This window comes from Cebidichthys violaceus, unplaced genomic scaffold, assembly GCF_023349555.1.
Source record: "Cebidichthys violaceus isolate CVI_PGR_0920_01 unplaced genomic scaffold, fCebVio1.0.p SCAF_24, whole genome shotgun sequence".
In the NCBI taxonomy this organism is placed as follows: domain Eukaryota; kingdom Metazoa; phylum Chordata; class Actinopteri; order Perciformes; family Stichaeidae; genus Cebidichthys; species Cebidichthys violaceus.
Genome location: NW_027176417.1, coordinates 2,584,768 through 2,604,873, shown reverse-complemented (window position 1 = coordinate 2,604,873; position 20,106 = coordinate 2,584,768). Strand labels below are relative to the sequence as shown.

At 42.4% G+C, this 20,106-nt stretch overlaps 1 protein-coding gene across 2 annotated transcripts; it reads right to left on the bottom strand.

The window, feature by feature from the left end:
* Positions 1-298: 298 nt before the first annotated feature.
* LOC137878841 (voltage-dependent L-type calcium channel subunit beta-4-like) lies at positions 299-18,819 on the bottom strand. 2 transcript variants are annotated; one of them, XM_068719269.1, is made up of 14 exons: positions 18,608-18,819; positions 17,180-17,263; positions 12,798-12,968; positions 12,527-12,649; positions 12,277-12,404; positions 10,720-10,796; positions 10,248-10,267; positions 8,839-8,919; positions 7,705-7,763; positions 7,327-7,436; positions 7,041-7,192; positions 5,720-5,815; positions 5,099-5,284; positions 299-4,787 (listed from the first exon to the last, which is right to left on the bottom strand). In XM_068719269.1, the coding sequence occupies exons 1-14, from the start codon at positions 18,668-18,670 to the stop codon at positions 4,524-4,526; spliced, it is 1,614 nt and encodes a 537-aa protein (XP_068575370.1). In that variant the 5' UTR covers positions 18,671-18,819; the 3' UTR covers positions 299-4,523. The 2 variants fall into 2 exon arrangements, with proteins under 2 accessions (XP_068575370.1, XP_068575371.1); XM_068719270.1 differs by lacking the exons at positions 17,180-17,263; positions 18,608-18,819 and adding an exon at positions 15,632-16,182.
* Between the last annotated feature and the right edge of the window lie 1,287 nt (positions 18,820-20,106).

Genomic DNA, 20,106 nt, shown 5'->3' with positions numbered 1-20,106 from the left:
TCATCCTATTTTAAAGTTTTCTTCAGTATTAATTTAATTCAGCGATGGTTTTGCGTACAGTTAAGGGTACATTGCAAACATAAACTGCTGATAATTAATTCGGCACCATTGATTGGTGTGAATTTGCCCAAATGTAAACCGATCGTAGCTCGAAGTACCTGCTTTTGAACACTAGGTGTCAGGCTTCACGCAGGTTTAGAGTTTGGTGTGAGTTTTATAGTGGTGGCCCCCAAATGTATGTCCATTTACTTGAGAAAGTATAAAAACATCAACAAAACAACATTAATACTGTAGACAACTTTAGAACGACTCTTTTATTTTGAAAAAGAAATGTTTTAAGTCACTTGTAGCTTTGCCTTAAACACAATCAACTCCAATTTCATGTATTTTTCTTTAATTCCTTTTTATAAATTAGAATGGTATATTATGCATGCAATACCGCATTAGCCGCTTAGGTTTTCATCTTCCACAGAGAAAAAAAACATGAAACACAAAAAATCCCTTAAAAGTCCAGATGAAGCTGCTTGGAGAAGGGTGGTTGGAGAAGCCACAGCATGAAGCGATGTACACAGTTTGCGGTTGCATAGTACAGTACATGAAGTTCCTCATTTTAAAACAGCATGCCGTTTTTGTATTGCACATCACTGAAACTTTGTATACTGGACCTTGCTGTTGCTCCAAGTGTCCCACATGGGTCGTCGTTGTCTCATTCCAGCACATGTATACAGCAAATAGCATCTCTCAAAGACATTATGTACATTTATTTGTTATAAAAATAATCGCCAGCATATATTCATCTATTACTTTTCTACTGGAATAAATATTTGTTCTTTTGCTTATTTTATTTATTTTTTTGTCTCTTTTGTTTTACACTTTACCAAATAAAATCCTCCCTATAAATTCTGTGTTTCGCGGTCACCTTGAGATTTAATCCGTGAAAAATTAAAATTAGTAGGCTGATGAGATTCATTTGGAGACAAAAGTTTGGCTATAAGTAAAGGGCAAACAAGAGGAAAAGAAAGCCAGGACTGTTTTGTTGTTGTTGTTTTTAATTCTGAGAGTGAGCGTGGCGTTATTTTTGTTCTGATCTCTTTCCATGACTCAAAGGGGGGCAAACGTCTCTCATCATTTTACGGCGTTCACCAAGAGAGGGACGCTAGTCTGGAAATCCCTTCTGATTGTCTCAAGCGGCCCAGCTTGGTTTGAGTTTGAATGGAAAATGTCTCCCTGTTCAATCAACCAGTGGGATCTATGCTATGGGGCAGAGTGAGACACATACGCTTGCTTGAAAACAGTCACATTACACACTGTTTTGCAGTCAGTTTCAGTCCATGAACAAACTGTATGTGTAATGATCTGTGCGCTTATACCAGAATCACATTGTGGGACTAGTTCCTCCAAAAGACACCTTTGTTTTTTGCTTATTCTTTTGTGCTATACAAGTTTTCACCCCTTTCATCCAGATCTATACAAAGTGATCTATCAGAGAGAGACCTTACACCTTATTTTGCATTTAAATCAATAATTTGCAATAGGTTTACTCACTATTTAATGATTATGGGTTGTTGTCAGGGTATAAAAAGGTTCTTCCATGTTCTACTGTGAAAGTCGCTCGAATTAGGCTTTGGAAATGAGGTCCCTTAAAACTGTGTCAGGCTGTCAAATATCTCTCCTATATAGGACAGAATTTACTTTCAGAAGATTCAAATACAGAATTTGTCCCACAGTAGAAGAAGAAGCTCCTCCTGATTAACACATGATCAGAAGTCTAGAAAGCCCTGCTAGCAGCACTAGTTATTCAAATCTGGACTATCTAGATAACACTCTGTATAGATCTGGAGACAAAAACAAATCATTACATCTCAGCACATTTAAGGGAACGGATCCTTCTTACTGCGCGTCGTGTTCGTCAGAAGAGAAGCGGTCCTCGGTGTGAAAGAGCAGCTTCAACGTTTCACGACAACATGCCAAAGAAACTGCCTTATGGTCTGTGTTTCTGTACAATTCTGAAACCAGAGAGCAAATCAGGAAAATAATCGCTTGTTTCACTGCAGTTTATTTTCCTTAACAAGTACATCCTGGCAGTGTGCTTATGCTGGGGCCAGGACATGAAGGAAGAAGCTTGGCTTACTAGAAAATACACGAATCGATTGACTAAACTGTCAAATGAAGTGATTTTGAAGTCTTTTATTTGCTTTCTTTTTGTGGCATTAGAGAGGATCATCCAGTAAAAGCAAACTCAGCTTTCTGGACTGACGACGAGCTCGTTCCTTGTTTCTACGGTACGTCGTCCGGTCAAACAGAGACACACACTGCCAGGAGAACACATGAATCAGGTCACACACTCAACTCCGTTTTCATCTTTCCAGAAGGAACTCCCTTTTAAAAATCAGAAACCACGAGCATCCCAAAAAAAAAAGAAGAAGCCCCATTATCTCCACACGACTCTCCAGGTGACTTGTGTTCTTGTGGCTTTTGTAATTACTTATTGTTGTCCCGCTAAGATAACAACTTAACTATCTAATCATTTCAATAAACACATGTTGCTTACTCTCAAAAAGGGTGAGGACGGACTACGAAGTACGGAAGACCTTTGCCCTGTGATTAAAAAAAAAGTCCTCGTTTCAATTTAATCTTCTATTTTGCCAAAATGTGTTTGTTGTTAATTTAAAGCCTGTTTTAAGGCTAGAACTGCTCATCTGGAGATAAAATCATCCAGCCTTTATCAAAAGATAACTTGATATCTTAAAGTAATTAGATATGTACAGTGTATTATGACAATGACAACAAGTCTTAAAAACTATTAGCAAGCGCAGCAGCTCTCTGCTTCCATACACAGTCTCACTTCACCTTCTCACGGAACTCTTAACATCATGGCGACTCGACTTCTGAGTCATGCAATCCACTGAAACTCTTTATAGCTTTCAGAATGATATGAATCAAAACTCTTAAGTTTCCCGTTGAGCTGTTTCAGTGCATTTAGTGACAAACCGCAGGGATACAGAGATATCATGTTTCTGTAATTTGGGCCATCTTTTTCTTTTCTTTCTTTTTTTCTTTTTTTTTTTTTTCGGAGAGATGCGCCCTATACTTCTACAAACATCAACTTGCTTTACAGTAGGGTTCTATTTTACGTTTGGAGGGAACATGCTCTGCAGTCAGGACAACATGCCAGCTACACAGAGAACGAACACGATGCAACCGATCCCGCCGTGTCACACTTTGAACGCTTTAATCCCCTAAAAACCACAGGGAGGAACTTCAATGGCTATGAACCAATCGCATGACTTAACCACCATCTGCACCTTTGTTTTCACGTCGCACGACTCTGATTTCAATGCTAATAAATGAAAAACGACCTTGTAGTTTGAGCAGCAGAAGCTATTTTCGGTCTATCAAACTAAAAGAAACCTCTTATTCTTAGTCTTAGAGAACATCCCAAACGGCTCAAACGCTTCTCACAGCATCGGTTTTCATGCTGGTCCACATCTCCACAACATCAAACGGCATCTCAAGTGGTATTTTGCTATTGTCGTTCACTATCCTATCTGACTGTCACAGCTATTGCCATCTCTAGCTCTCTAAGTGCTGTCTGTTAACAGACGCAGTATTGCCTTCTCCTACAGTGTTGACTGAGATCTGAGCCCAGCACCATCACAATCTGCTTATGACGGCGAGGCTCTTCACCCAAATGAAATCCTAAAGCGATGCTACAGAAAAGCTGGCCTTGCTCAAAGTGACTTTCAAATAGCAAAATAGTTTGGGAATGTGAAGCACCAGTTTTCAAAACCAGCAGTCAGATATCGTCTGTGCACCCCCCACCCCACACACACACACACACACACACACACACACACACGAGCCCACCACCACCACCGACGCCTTTCCACACAGTCAGGTGATTTAGAAAAATTGGACCTCCGTATCTACACCATTATAAGAGAATCCAGAATGCTAGGTACAAAATATCAATGAAGTGGATGCGGAGGTTGATCATCTAACAGCATGCAGTAAGCTAAATGGTGAGAGGATTTATACATGGCCCAGGGTATGGGTCAGCAGTCTGTGTGCAGCGGACCTCCCTCCGAGCTGGTGCGATGTCCCAGGGCACTTAAGAGGCCCACGCACCATCGCCACCCGACCACTATCCGTAATGAGCTTGCTGACACGGGCGGCGAGCGACGATCTGCGCCGCGCGTCTGCTGAGCTTCGTGTTAGTACAATCCCAGAAGGTCCCGGTAACGTGAAGGAAAGGAATTCATTCTACAGCATTAGTTAACGTTGGCGTCCTGAACCTCTTGACTACTCGCGCTGTTGATTGACGGAGGTCGCCCTGGCAGCTTGATTTAAAAACACCTGAACGTGATTTTGTTGGACTTTTAAAGAGAAAAATAGCCAGGTAGACAAAACTAATTAACGCAAACCGAAACGAAAAAAGGTACAATTTGGGACCGTCTTGGCTCTGTTGCAGCGTTTATTTTGGAATCTGGGCCGTTTGGGCCCCGGTGGTGACAGAAGTGGGCTCAGAGCCGGTGCCGGGAGTCATGGCTGTAGCTGCCCGGTGAACTGCGATTGCGATGTGGCTTGTATGCATCCTGATAGGGGTCCTGGTAGTCCTGGTAGGGGTCCTGCTGCTCTCGGCTATGCTGTGAGCCAGAAGACATGCGGTTGCGTCCCTTGTGCGCCCGCTCATTGTGGTAGTTTTCGTCCGATGTCATCAGGTTGCGCCGTTCATTCGGGGTGGAGTGGTCTCCCGTGTGGTTGCTCTGTCGCATTCTTTGGCTCTGCTAATCACGTGAAGAGACAAAGGACACCAGTGAGGCTGGAGACAACAGAACTCAACAGAAACAGAACGGACCAGAGATCAATGCAAAGATCTTCTAGGAAGAAAAAATGCATGCCTCTTGACATCATTCTTTTCCACTAATTCAGTTACAAAGGTAACCAGAAACAGAAACTACAGCAAAGCAAAGTGTCCTTCTTATGTATCCTTCTCTTACCTTTATCATCTCCTCACACAGCTCTACAGATAAATAGCAAATGAAAACAATACCGACGACATCCCCATAAGGGGCCCCGGGACTAGTGGATTGTGTACCTGCAGTCCAGAGATGCTGGTGGGGTAGGGGGTGAGGGTGGTGGGGCCCAGGTTGCGTCCCAGCAGGGGGTTCAGGGGCGTCGCCATCGAGGTATGGGTTGCCTTCCAGTAGGCCTCGAGGTATTCGGCGAGATGCTCACAGGCGTCCTCCAGCTGGTTCTCGTCCAGGATGATGTCAAACATTTCCTGTTAGCAGCAGATGGTCAGAGGCAGGAAGGCAGGTATGAAGCTACCGGTGAAATGATCTCCACACTGACATGGTAAGAGAGGTCCTGTCCTGTTACTGTGTGAAGACTCTTATTATATGATATTAGTGTTGTACTGTACATGAATAAGATAGTGTTAACATGCTGATTGATTGGACTGAGTGACCAGATACCTGCTGTGATTGGTTGAAAAGTCAAATTATGTTTTACAATAAATAAATAATAATGTAAAAGGAAGAAAAAGGAGAACTGTGAATATAGGAGCATCCCATTAAAACCTGGTTTTAGGACAAATATGTCTGGCAGGCATTTGTCAGAAAAATACTTACCAGTTATTTATGTTTTTTAACATAAAATACAAAAGAAGTAGGAGGCCAACAAGCCATGATAAGCCAGTACATAAGAATCCACTTACTGGAGGACACTGGGCCAATTTGTCAGCTGCCACGAGCTGGACATTCAGGTGTTTGCTCTGGGACTTCCCTCTGGACTTGACTAGCCTCTGCAGGACCTGCAGGACAGGGCGGGAAGGGACACGATGCTCCAGTTACACCGATCCAACAGAGTCGCAGCTTTGACCGCACTCCTTTCAGGTCGCTCAGCACTCCCACCGTCACGTGACCGGGGCAAAGTGAAACGGATTCTAGCACTAATGAGAGACATTTTTCTGAAGTGACACATTAAACCACGGAGGATGCTATTGTGAGTGCAGGAAGTCATGTTCCTCAGCAAAAATGAGGAATGTTTTTAATGTTTATTATCATTTGTCCGGTCTGTCTTTATCTTTTATGGACTATAGATCTGAAATAAAGTGACATGCATTCAATCATTTACTCCACACGTCATTGAATTTTGTTTAAATAGACTAAATAATGAGTGTCCAAATGGCAGAAAAACAAGTTTCAGTTTTATCTTTGATTAAATAAATTTGACTACTTTTAATCCAAAATGAATGACCCACATTATGCGACATACAGCATTTCTAGAATCCAGTCTCCTGGTTTTAAAGGCGATATTGCTGCCTCCTGTTGGTCTGTAGACCGGTCAGCTTTCCTGGTCGGCTGTAGCTGTAGAGCATGCTACTGCATGCTAGGAGAGGCGTGGCGTAAAAGTCACTGACCGGGATGTGACTTGCAAATTAAACGAGTGCACCGTTTCAATCTGAAGACGCATCTTGACTGATCTGCGGTGTGTACGGGAGGTTCTCTCGCGTGAGCGTGTGAGAGTATTCACACACCCGGACAGATGCTCTGCTCATTGCTGTAGTCCCGGTGTTTAGGGAGGGAGTGCAGCAGACGAACTCCGCCATGCAAAGATGCCTTGGTGCAGATTACTTGGTGCGGATTTGAGCCTCCACTGAAGCCTTGCATGTTTAGTCAGTGGCTTTGAGGAACGGTATTTCATGCTGGCTTTGCAGGGAACATTGTGTTTGTGCTGAGCTGCTACACCAGTGGAGGGTAAATATCAACCTGACATGGAGACCGTTACCTTTAACACGACTAGGTGTTCTTGTTGTTTGTCTCCACCAACTGAATGAGTCTGTAGGACAGTAGCTGTGGAGATTATACATCACATGTTTATATCTCTTGCGCCAAGCTTTACTTGGGCCAGGCTTGACATTACAATTAGACTGATTCGTCCACTAAATCAAAACGTTTTCAGGTAAACCTGCCACTGAGCTTGTCACAGAGAGGCAAACTGATCATATTTGGCTATGTCCTCCCCGCACTCGGTACCTTTGGCGAGGAGACTTTAACGTGAACAATTATGGGGGCCAGGGAGGTCTTGAGGAGCTGGGCCGGGTGGTTGATGGTGTCAGCGTCCAGCACCACCAGCTGCAGGGATCGGGCCAACTCAAAGATCCTCTCGATTTCACTCTGCACCTCAGCTGATGAGACAAACACACAATGCAAATTCAGACATTTGCACAGTTCTATGTAAACAATGGAAATAACTCGCCCACTGATTCGCTACTTATTATTAAAACGTATTAAACTGAGCACAGCGGGACAGTTTTCTTACCTAAGCTGGAGCGAGTGTTGGATCGTTCGATGATCGCCCTCTTACTGGGGTTGTTGAGAACAGACCTCTTGGCTAATGATATATCTGCCGTGACTCGTGTGATAGATATCCTGTCAAATTGTGAGAAAGAATAAACATTTTTTTAACCGAAAAACTGAATTCACCAGATTCTCAGCGGTGTTCAGAGAAAATGTATTTAAAATAAAAGTAAAAATGTGCTTTTGGTTGTCAAAGTATTTCCTTGTATAATAAAAAGGTTTCCCCCATAACTTCCATCTTCATGCTGAACAAATACATCGTGGTCTCTTGCTCTCTTCTAAATATTTTAAACTTGCTAAAATGCAACGGTGAGATGATTGACTGTCACATTCGTCTTACCTGCCATCAAATCTGTGCTTGAGGAAGTCGAACAGAGCTTTCTGCATCATGTCTGTAACCTGCATAGAAAAACAGTAGTTATTGTTTTAAGGATGAAATCTTTTACGTGACTTTATTAGAAATGTGATTCATGATTTACATTTTATGTTTAATTCTGATTTTGCGGCTTATTGTTTCTGTCTTATTGTTGTTTGTCTTTAATTTATTGTTTTTGCTGCATATGGAGTAAAAAATGAACGAATGAATGAAAACTGATGCATTTTTGTTTATGCCAGAGGTTCACACAAATTCACTCCAGAGGAGTGTATTATTCTGTATTAACTCTGAATTAAAAATAAAATGATGAGTATTGTTCCAGTGTACTTGTTTTTGTCATTCTTTAAAGTAGAATGCAGTAAATTAAGCTTCTGAAACTACATTTGTTTTGCTAAAACTAGGATGCAGGAAGATGTTTTTTTAAATCTGCACTTATTAATATTTATTTATTAACAATAAAGCTTGTGTGTATGGAGCATTTCAGCGTCTTTCAGCTCATTGTTCTAGTTGTACAGGCCACAAATGTACTGCTTTGATATTTAGTTGAAGCCCCTTTTCCACAGTCCACATCTGGATCGTTTTCCAAGTTTAAAAAAATCCAAAATCTAACCTTCAACGAGGATCAATAGCTCATGTATTCCCCTCATCATCTGTGTACGCCACGGAAATCATAGTGCTGAATAGCGTTGTTCATATTTTGTGCATTCCTTGTAAACAACACATTTCTCAACAGAAGCAGAAGCACTGAGACAGTTAAAAAGCCCAAATCTGCCAATCACACAACATATTTCCAACATAACCTCTTAGTCTCCTCGTTAGTCTGGCTGCAATCTGGATGTTACGTGGGCGCTGACACACTCACAATTAACTGCGCCAACAGCGAGCTATTTTGGGGGACTGAGGGAAAGACGTACAGGACTCATCTCCGATCAGTAATCTCGTCCTTTTTCGCACTGCTAAACACCACATTTACTAATCTCTGCTTTGTGGGTGTCCTTCAGTGGCGCTGACTCATCGCTATGTTTAGTGTTTGAACAAAGGGCCCTAAACAGTGACATAAGTAAAAGGATATTTGAGATTTTCTGATTGGCAGCTCACCTCATAACCCTTGAGCGAGGGTCCCACCAGCACCACAGGCCTCATGGAGGGAACCACGTCATACGGCGGGATGTGCTCCGTCTGTTAACACAAACACATTTTAAATCAGCAGCAGTTGATTCATCCAAAGAAAACAGACGATGGACCAAAAATAACTTGAAGTATTCAGAGCAGGCAGCTGTAATGGACTGCTGAGTCAGCTGACCTTAAATGGTGTACTGCAACATCGCGGTGTGTAGCAAATGATATTGTAAATCAACAAAATATATTAAAAACAAAATGGCAATGCAGTGATGTAATTCGTTCCTGCAAAATGTCCGAATATTTTGACTGTTACACTTTTCTTGATAACGTAGCACATTATTATATTCTATATACATTTATTCATAAACAGATTGTTCTATAAACAAAACATGTAATTACGATTTGAGAGACCGTTTATCATTTCCTACATGGATGAATGGACGTGATGCTACTCTGACCAATTAACACAAAACCAGACCAAGTACCACGATAACAAGTAGCACCACGACACTGTACCATGCCAAAGTGGTAATACTAGATAGTACTAGATAGTGTGTACTCATACTCATAAGTAACTGAATACTTAACTGTGAAATGTAATCACCACTGGATATTTATTGTTGAAATACTAAAATAGTCATGTTGAATAATATTGAATTATAACATTGATAATTTTTTTATATATCTGTATTAATGTGATCTGAATTTTATTCTATTAAAATATACCAGTATATTATATTATTATCTTTATTGTTATTATTATTTTTATCATTGGACAGTAGAATTTTTCTTCTAGCACCATTCTCAGGACAAATTATTTTTGTTATTATGTTTCTAATTATGTCCCCTGTTCTGTCCAGCGCACCTCTGTCCTCAAACTTCTAAATCGGAGCCAGGCCAGATGTCCCCCCCCCCCCCCGTCCCCCCCCTACAGTCTTTATGCTAAGCTAAGCTAACAAGTTGCTGACTGTAACTTAGTGTACAGAAATGAGAGTGGTATCGATCTTCCCCTCTCACTCTTGGCAAGAAAGTGAATGAGTGAATTTCGCTGAACGTCGAACTATTCCTTTAATGATTATATATAACATTTCTGTCTGATTTCCTCTACATTTTGTCTGAAAAACAGCATCTTACATGATGAATGCATGAAACGAATTGTAAAATACCTTCTGTACTAAAAGTACTAATATCAAAAGCATCATTTGGAAAGGAAGTTGCAGTCATAACACTTGGCACGACAGTACTTTGGCATCACAGGAATGGTGATGACTTGGCGCTGTATACTTCAGTAGGGCTGAAGTATTATGTGCGCTAGGATGTGACATGAGGTTGTTGCTTCCTGCCAGTGGATGGTAAATGAGTGGGTTTTACCGTCACCAACTTACCACTTTCTGTTTCTGCTTTCCTGTAGGAGGGGAGAGAAGACTGTCGTCAGTAGCCGCTGCTAGAGGAGGCGTCGCCATAATATCTCAGAAACGTTCAGAATGTGCGTCACATGAGGCAACTTTTCATCATAATTCTCAAGAAAGGAAACCTAACAAGGATAACCGGCAGGATAAACATGTCATGTATTTCTATTGTCCTAAGGTTATATTCACAAAGTCACATGAGTGCAGGGGGGGTTCATAGTCTTGTCGATGGGTTCACACTGTGGTTAGCCCCAGTCTCAGAACGCCTGCAGTCCTCAACTGGAGGAAGAGGAGGATCATGGGAAAATGTACCAACAACTCTACGCAGTGAACTTATGCTCTATGCAGGGACATGGGAAGGGTTTAGAGTCTTATTGTCTCTACGTTGGTGGAAGCTTGGCTCTAAGCTGGCTATTAACAGCCCTCTCCCCCTGACCGATGTCCTCACCTGCCGAGGATATGAGGGGCCGGATAGAGGCAGAAACCTCATCCTCTACACTGGAAGAAGAGTTCCCTCCAGACTTACTGGAAAAGACAAGAGGGGATAAAGAAAGACAGAAACACACCATGGTATTAATGTGGAAAAAGAAAAAGAAAAAAGGCTTAAACAGATCATTTACTGCAGAAGAGACAGTAACAGAAAACAGAAAACTATTACAATGTATATCTATTGTGTTGCAGGGTTTAATAAATCACTAAAAAGTAGGAAAAAAAACACATTCAAGTTCTGGCAGTAAATATGAGCTTTCAACTGCAAAATGTTCACGTCTGATTCAATGTAACTACTATTTTTTTGGGGGTGATTACATCTTCCACTTGGCATCACAAATTGTAAGGTTGTCAACACATGCAGCAAATCCACTGATGTCAGCAGTCCACGGCCAAACAAGTACAGCTACGGTCACGGTAATGCCGACTTCAACATGTGAAGGCCGTACGTTTGTAATCAAGGAGTGTCCTGCATGGTCCATGTGTATTCATGAGACCTGGGGTTGGCTTTAACACAGGGTGAGGAAATGTGAGCAGCATGCGGTGAAAAGGCCAAATGTATGTATGTTGGAGGTCTGACATTCACAGCTGACCAAAATCCAGAGGTTTAAATTCCCATTTGGATGATGAAAAATGTGCCGCAGCAACAGCTGTGTTCTCAAGCAAAGCTATTAGGACACAATACCGACTCCATTAACAGAACTCCAATTGTTGTTTGCCAAATTTCTTTGTAACCAATGTTTGACTATGTGTAATGTGTTCACACATTCATAAGGAATGCTTAGTCCGACACAGCCTAAAGCATCAGTGAGCTACAATATCAGTCCAGTAGATCTGCGGGGGGGGGGGGGGGGGGGGGGGGGCTGCATCTTTGAATACAACATTAGCAATCAATACCAAGCACATCAGTTCATTCATTCATTCATCAACGGGATCATTTCACACTTTAAGAACATCTCGATTTTCATAGGGCGCTTTTCAACATACTGAAAGACGCTAAACATGACAAATTAGGTCAGTAAAAAAATGTGCAGAATTGAGTAAAACACATCTCTATGCAACAGTGGGGATAATAAGCCTATAAATTAAAAAAAACCAATCCCAAAAACAAGGAAATCTGATATCAAAATGATGGGTTCAAATGCCTCTCCTCATCTGTGAGGCTTGGCGACAGAAAGCCGCAGAAGCCGAGCTCGTAAGTGAAGCGCTGAAGCCCTCCAGTCTTTTACGATTAGCATTAAACTCCACAACAAGGAATGTGAGTTACTGTACAAACTCTGGCTGACAGAACCTTCCAGACACATTACACACACGTGTAAACTCTGAGGCCGATAGGACCGATAATTACAGCTGGTTGACTTTTAACATGAGAAGAAGTCATGGCGTAAATAGTCAGGAGCAGACCTGGGTCAGAGTAGAATTCTAAATAAATCACACTGAGATTTCCAGAGTGCGTTATCACCTTTAACCACAGAAGCACTGGGCAGTACGCGGGGGGTGCTGCTCTGTTACTTACCCTTGGACACGTCCTCTCTTTTGCTCCTGCTGGAGGCGGATGTTCTCGAGCTTCAGAGGGCTGGGGATGAAGCCGATCTCACAGCCCTCTTTCACTAACCGGCCGATCCACCAGTCGTTGTTGAACTTCTGAACGCCACAACATGAAAAGAGGAGGAACAAAAGCACAATGGGAAATGGTTTAAATCAAATCCAACATGAAATAAAACATATTCACACAGCGGTATATACTTAGTAAAGTGCACATGTACCTCTTTTATGTGGAGGAAATCCTTGGCGTCAAAGGAGATGGCCGTGGCTGGTACTGGAACATCCTCATCCAGCGCGCCACAGTAGCTGACGTTGGTCCTCACGGCAAATGCCACAGGTTTAGTCTGGTGGACGGAAAAACGCACAGTGAGAATGACAAAGAATACACGTACGCACCTACTTAGGATATCCGTCAGCCAGTTCTCATTCATATTTCCTGCAAAAAACATGAACTGGCGGCAGAATGGTTTGGAAGTGTCCCAGGTCGGCCACCTTGGCTCTCTCCAGTTGAGTGGTGGCCTGCTGCTCCCTCTCCTGGCGGCTCTGTCCCGGTCCTTGGCTCTGGCTTGGGCTCTGGCTCTGGACCTGGGCCGGCACCTCCCGCTCCTCCTCCAGAGAGACATCTGAGTCTGATGGTCTGCTAGTATATGAATCCGCTGAGCCCTGCAAACAGTAACCACATAGCGGGTTACTGGAACTGTGTGGCCGAGGTACCCACTCTGCTCCTAATAGGGTCGATTCAGCGAGACACTGTTCCAAAATCGAGGACTTAAGGTCGTTGTGTCCGCGCCTTTTCTGACTTTAAGTGTCTGTCTGAAAAGACAAAAGCACACGAGCTCTTAGGTTATAAAAGCAGGATGTACTGCAGCTTAATCCTGGACCTGCACAGCACAATGAGGTCCACTTAAGAAAAAAGCTTCTTTATGGGACAATTGGCTGTCGTAAGTTTTGGGTGTCTTGGCGCTCTGAATGCAGAACAGGTGAAACGGATGATGTGGAAAAGAGCCGACTGCCAGCAGCATCTCAGACAAAGTGGAATTTCCCCATTCCTGTGCCGTCAGCAGTTTGTATGACCACACACAGCCAATCTCGCACATCCAGACGACTCTGGATAGACGGAGCGGATTCTGCATCTTTTCCTGGATGTCTCGTTTTTCTTTCACTCGTCTCGCGCAATCGTGACGCTGAGACACACACACAGTGCAGAATATCCACGCCCTGTCCTCATTTTACAAACATTTAAGTTTGTGACGATTATATGGAAAAACTATTTCCAGCGGGAAAAGGAAAAAAAATGGATGATAAAGTCAGAATTAAATCAGAATTCTAAGAAACGTATAAGATAGTAAGTCACAAGTAGGAGATGTAATTTAAAATTGTAAAATAATAAAGCAGTTATATAAAATGATGATACTTTTATCATTCAATTACATATCTATGTATTAACCCTACAACATGTTGACAATAAGAGAGGTAAAAGAGGCCCCCACAGATATGAAAAATGGTATTTTGTGTCTTGTTTAGATTTTTCTTTTGTTTCCTTTCTTTCCATTTTCTTGTTTCATCCCTTTAGAGACGTGCTCCACTTGCAGTAGTTCATCCTGCCACTCAGCGAGAATTCCAGTAATGCAACTTTTTTTTTTTTTGCTGGGACATGACTGGACCAAGTGCTTCCTTCTGCTGTGTTAATCTAAACAATCAGCCACTAATGATGACTCAATTAAGGAAGCCCATTAGTCTCAAGGAGATCAATCCATCTAGTCGTCACAGCTCAGCACTTTTCTTTCTCTTCTTACAAGCTAGCAGCAGCTAGGTCTGACTTCAGCACACTCCTCTTCATCGTGTGCATCCAATCACAAACGGGCACATTGGAGGAACTCGAATGGTTTCTTGATTTTAGAAAATATAAAGCTTAGCGGGTCTTTGTACAATATCTAAGAATGGACGAATGACAGAGTGAACGATTCCTCACTCTGAAGAGTAACATGCTTCTGTTGGACTCATGCTTTTATTAACACATCAAGATCAGTCTACTGGTCATGAGCAGCACTGCATGTACTCCGGAGGAGCTTTGTGAACTCCAATAAAATAAGTCCTGATGATGTCATCGTGATGTCATCAGGGTTATCTAAGCTCGAGATGAATCCTGAACAAAAGGCAGAGAAAGATGTTGGTATTTGCCAGGCAGGAAGGGTCTAATGGAAAAATCATACTTCGTTGCATTGTGGGAATTGTAGGATCCAATGTTTTTTTTTTTTTTTTTTTATGGTTTAACCCACACTAGAGACTAAAAGTGAGGACATCTTGGCCTCTGCTGCTTCTATTGCGACCAGTCTTCTTATAATCCGCCTCTCGCAGAGCCACCAAATTCGTGGAAATGTAACACTGCTGCTGGACTACTCATTTTACAGTCACAAACACAATTCACAAACACAACAGATTCCTGTTTGCGATATTAAACACACACACACACACACACACACACACACAAATACAAAGTGTTCCATTTACCCTCCAACAGTTAATCTATTTTTTTCTTCTTCTTATAAACCCTTTTATTCAACGCTAACACGTCACTCTGGACATCATTTTCGTGCCTCTGTGTGGAAGCTTTGAGGTTGCACTGTGGCATCCGAGCTACTATCCAATGGAGTAGCTTCAGCATGTGACTCATCAACATCAGAATCCACTTAATGACATCACGATGCATGTTCCTCCGAGCCTATACATCACGCCGTCGCAGGATCAGATGAAAAAATACTCTATTACCTTCTTTTCTTTTTTTTTTTTAAAAGGGACAAATGCAGAAACGTGAGAAATAAAAATGTATCATTTGATACGACCATGTAACGGGCCTGAGGGGAGAAGTAGGTGATTAACATCTTTCCATCTTCCTCTGTGAATCACTGCTCGGTCCATCTCTGAGAGGTACAGAGTGTGATGAACACTAAATGGCTCCTCCTGGCTCTGGTGGTCTCCTGACGTCCGTTCTTACAGGCTTATATCGGCCACATATATACGGCACATAAAGCACACATCACACATACAGATATGGAGGCATACATACAGAACTGTAGCCATCTGCCTAATGTGCACCCCCCCCCCCCCCCCCCCTTTCACACACCCCATCAACACCCACCCACCCACCCAACCCCCTTCCAGCCAAGCATAGCCCACGATCACGCTGCACTGTACCGTTGGCTAACCCATCAAAGGCCTCTTATGTGTGTGTGTGTGTGTGTGTGTGTGTGCACAGCTGAGCTACTTTCATCAATAAACACACAGCAAGAGAGCGCAAAAGCAGATTCACACATCCAAGCACTCACCGCCTCCGAGTCTTCAAATCCATGCAGGTACAAATTGTCATACATGGAGGTTTGATATTCCAACGAGCGCCTCTAGAAGAATGAGGGGGGGAAAAAAAATGAGAGTGGAGGCGCAAGGAGGAAGGAGGGGGCACCACAGAGAAGAAAAAAAAAAAGGATGGATGGGGGGATGACGACAATCCCTTCTCTCCACAGCAGAGAAGAATAATATTTTTTTTTTAAATCTCCCCTCCCGTTGGATCACGCCTGGTCCACCGGAGGCCCGTCGCTTGATGGATGCAGCTTCTCCCTGATCTCACGGTGCTGCTGGCTGGCTCACATTATAGGATGGAGAGGCTCTCCCTGGAGGTAGCCCAATCCTGGCATTTCATTTCATCAGGCGTCCACACACGCACACACACACACACACACACGCGCGCGCACACACACACCTACACGGACACACACATATACATATACACAACGAGCAGCAGAGGTGGCGGCGGCAGCGGCAGCGGCAGCAGCAGAGCAGTGGATCCTTCCTCAATATCCAAGCCTGATGACAGAGCTAATGTGCAAGGAGCTGATTGGCTGGCTGGCTGTCCACTCAGCTTGGATGAGCGCTCTCCTTGATTTTTTTTTTTTTTTTCTAGTGCGGGGTGGTAGCGGGGATCGGGGGAGGGGGATGGGGGAGTAAAAGAGGGGAGCAGCATCCTCCATTCCTCTGTTAAAGCTCATCCTCCATCAGCGTATTTATGCTCCAGAGAGAGCAGAGGAATACATCGAAACCTGGTTCTGGTGGTGCAAGGAGGTCTGATGAATGTATACAGTGGATCCATGTAGTCAGAAATGGCAGTTTATCTCCACTTTAGAATCAAATCATGAGGGACATTTCTATACTGCTGAAGTGAAGTAAATGGCACACTTTGGTCCAGGGCTGGGGCCAGGGTTTCAGAAATACCCGACGTTTTATTATTAGGATTTTTCATATTTCCTTTATACAGTTAACTATTCTGGTGTAGAAATACTGAACCCTTCATAGCGCTGGGTATCAAACCCTCATCGACTATCGAAAGCTGGTATCAAACGATCGGTGGCTTGTTTATTGATTCTTTAATCAAATACGTCCTTCTATTAATCACAAAACGTTACTTATTTTAGGCTAGATGTAATTTAGGCAAAGCTTTTTCTAAAATCATTTTTGCTTGGTCAGCAACTTCAATATGTAATCAATATATTTAAATATTTTTTGTGACAATTAACTTATCTATTTCATCTTTACACTCCTTATATCCAGATGAGAAGTATGATCGTATGCATCATTAACATGGAGAGGCAGCTTGTGTTAGGTATCAGGAGTAATCCTGCTGGTGCCCTTGAGCAAAGCACCAGTCTCAGAAATGGACTAGGTTGTTGGGGGCCGTCCACAGGTTCTAAACAGTGCTGCACAGCGCCACAAGTGGCCCCAAACTCCACGCGGTGCCTTTAACCATAAACAATTTGCATAAAGGGTTAACTATAAGTCTGTTTCTCTTTTTACACCCCAGACCTGTCTTTGCGTTTCGGTACCTGTCTGAGGATGAAACTGGTGGAGGTGGTGCTGCCATCAGACCGCTTGAGTCGGCTCCTCCTGGAATAAGTCCCTCGATTCACCTGAATGGAAAAAAAAACAAAACAAGATCTAAACCAGCTGAACCCCTTTTTTTTATTTGTTTAATATTATGTTTTTAATAAAGCCACATCAACAGTACAATGAGGTCTACTTTACAATCACGCGTGTGATTTCGAAGGCCGCAGCACAGAAAACACATGTGACACCACCAAATGTGGATTATATACTGGACGCTTTTGCATTATGTCTTTGCCTTGTCCACTTACTTTGCTACTTACCTCCAGACTTTCTCTCTCTCTCTCCTTCTTTTCCTCTTCCAAAAGTCCAAAAATAACCAGCAGAGTTAAATCTCCAGGGAGCGAAATTAATTATCTGCCAGTGATTTGCCCCATTTATGTTCGAGTCTCCAGAGTTAATGACAATGTCACTTGTTAAAGAGTAAACCTACTTCCCTGAATTCATAAAAACGGGCCAGTAATCTAGGTCACCGTCTCTCTTTTGTTCCTCTCAATTCAAGCCAACAGCAAAAAGCCAAGAAGAGATATGAAGGATAAAGTTGGCTATGTCTATGAATACCCTGCTATTAATATCCGCCTGGAGCCTCCTATGATCAATCAAGCTGAGGAAACATGATGTATCGGTTATCTAACATTCCCTTCTTTATATACAGAACTTTTATACACATTACACACCTGAAACAACATTTAAATCCTCAAAGAAAACAGCATTACATTTCAATAAGATGTCAACTGGTAGTGGTTGCTAAAGCCCTCTATGAGCTTTAAAACGTGTTTAGAAGGATTAATAATAGTACAACATTGTATTACTTTTAAAACTTCAAGTGGAAACATATATTGTATTCCCAACTGAAGGACAAATATAGACTAAATCAAACTTCTGTGAACATTTAGTACTCAATAATAAGACTCTCTTAGTAATCTATTCAATGAATAACATAACGCTTTCATTTATAATCATATTAGTCCATCATTAAAAACAATATAGAGACGTTATGAATCTCGAAGTAGTCAAACAATGAAATTCTGATAGCTTCCTTTTGTCCTCTTAATTAATATACTGGAGATAATATAGTAGTTTAGAAAGAGTTTGTGAAACTATCTCTGCCATGTATTATTTACCATGCACATTTAAAACAGCTGTACATTAAAGAATTTGATATGAATCATCATATTTATCTCTGAGACTAAAGCAGTGCAATGTATTAATCAAACTTGTTGGTTTTTATAATGTATAAACATATATTTTATTATTTCAATACCTACACTTCACATGTGCCTCTCTGCTTTACCATTTGCACCAATTTAAGAACAACAGTGAGAACTATTTATGACTGTTTTTGTGAGTGAAACGGTCTATGAACTCACGTGAAAGATGGGCGCTTGGATGCCCTCGCCGATCTTGTTCCGTATGTAGATGTGTCGGGACATTTCGGCCAGGACATCGGTCCAGAGGGCTGGCTGCTCCGGTCCGGTCCAGCGGAGGGGTTGCGGGTTCCGGGCTGCGCGCTCCAGCTTCACGCGACACAGCAGAACAACCGTCGGTCCCACCTTCGACACAGGTGTGTTGCGGTGTTCTGGTCTTGCTGTGGCTCGCGCTGGGAGGTTTGGTCACGCACACTGCTGCCGCTCGAGCCACTCAAAACCAGATGCGCCTGAGTGATGGGCGGTACTATTTTAGAAATCCGGGGGGGGGGGGGCTAAAATGAGTGTCTTAAAGAGTCACAAGCACAAGATAACTATTGTAGACATAGTAAGGAATTATTTTAAGATATTCAAGATACTTTATTAACACGGTGTAGTTATTAATACTAAATGTTAATAAAAACGTTTCCAACATTTAGCACGGTATGATGGTACAGGTCAGACTACACACACACATGTAGTGCTGTGACCATGCCTCTGACCCCTAAAATTAAAATGAAATTAAAAATAACACCCTGAAAGATTGCATATTTTTAAGTCAAAAATAAATAGTCATCTGAGTCAAGAAAACAGAGATAACTAATCTTATTATGTGCTTATTATTACCTCCAGAAAAATTGAATTTGGATTATACTTTCCCCATCTCGCTAGTTCAGAAGCAGACACTTAGCTCCAGCATGTTTTGAGCCCAGGTTATCTGCAAAACTTTGCAAAATCGTATTTTCTGTAGCCAATGATGCATTTTTAGATCCGTGTATTAGTATAGCGAGTTTTATTCTTCCCTCTCTACATGCACAGTTATTCCTGCGCCACTGGCAGACACACAAAGCATAATAGATCCATCCCCAGGCTTAATAGTTGCCAAGAAATTCTTTTATCTAAATCAGATTTTTGTGGCCAAAGCGCTCAGTTATTGTTTCATCAGTCCCCAGCTCTTCGTTCCAATCCCTCCAGCACTATTTTAGATTTGTGTTGAGATCACTGAGTTTATGTCTGATGGTACTTCCATGCAGATTGTGCTGCAGACTGAAGACAAAATCCTCCTTTAGATGTTGGGAGCACTTAGTGGCGAAAGGCATCTTTATTTTAGTAACTAATAAAATGAGTAATAGAGGACGATAATAGAGCATGAGAGGGCATGCTGCCCCTCTCTTTGCCCAGCAGATGGCAGCAAAGTCAAAGCAACAATAAGAGCGGCTGAGCGTGAGGCGAGAGTGAGGTGTGTGTTCACTGCTGCAGGTCTAGAGGGGGGTGCTGCTCCTTCATGGGCACATTTGCTCCCATTATCAGGATCCGATTATGGTATACTTTGTGGAACTGAACATTTTCTCCCCTGCAGGACTTCAGCTGCCTTTTAAAGGGAGCCATTTGTAACCCTGCCTTTTCTTTTTTTTTCGACCCTTCAGGTGGACGAGAATAACCAGGAACATTTCATCTGTTCC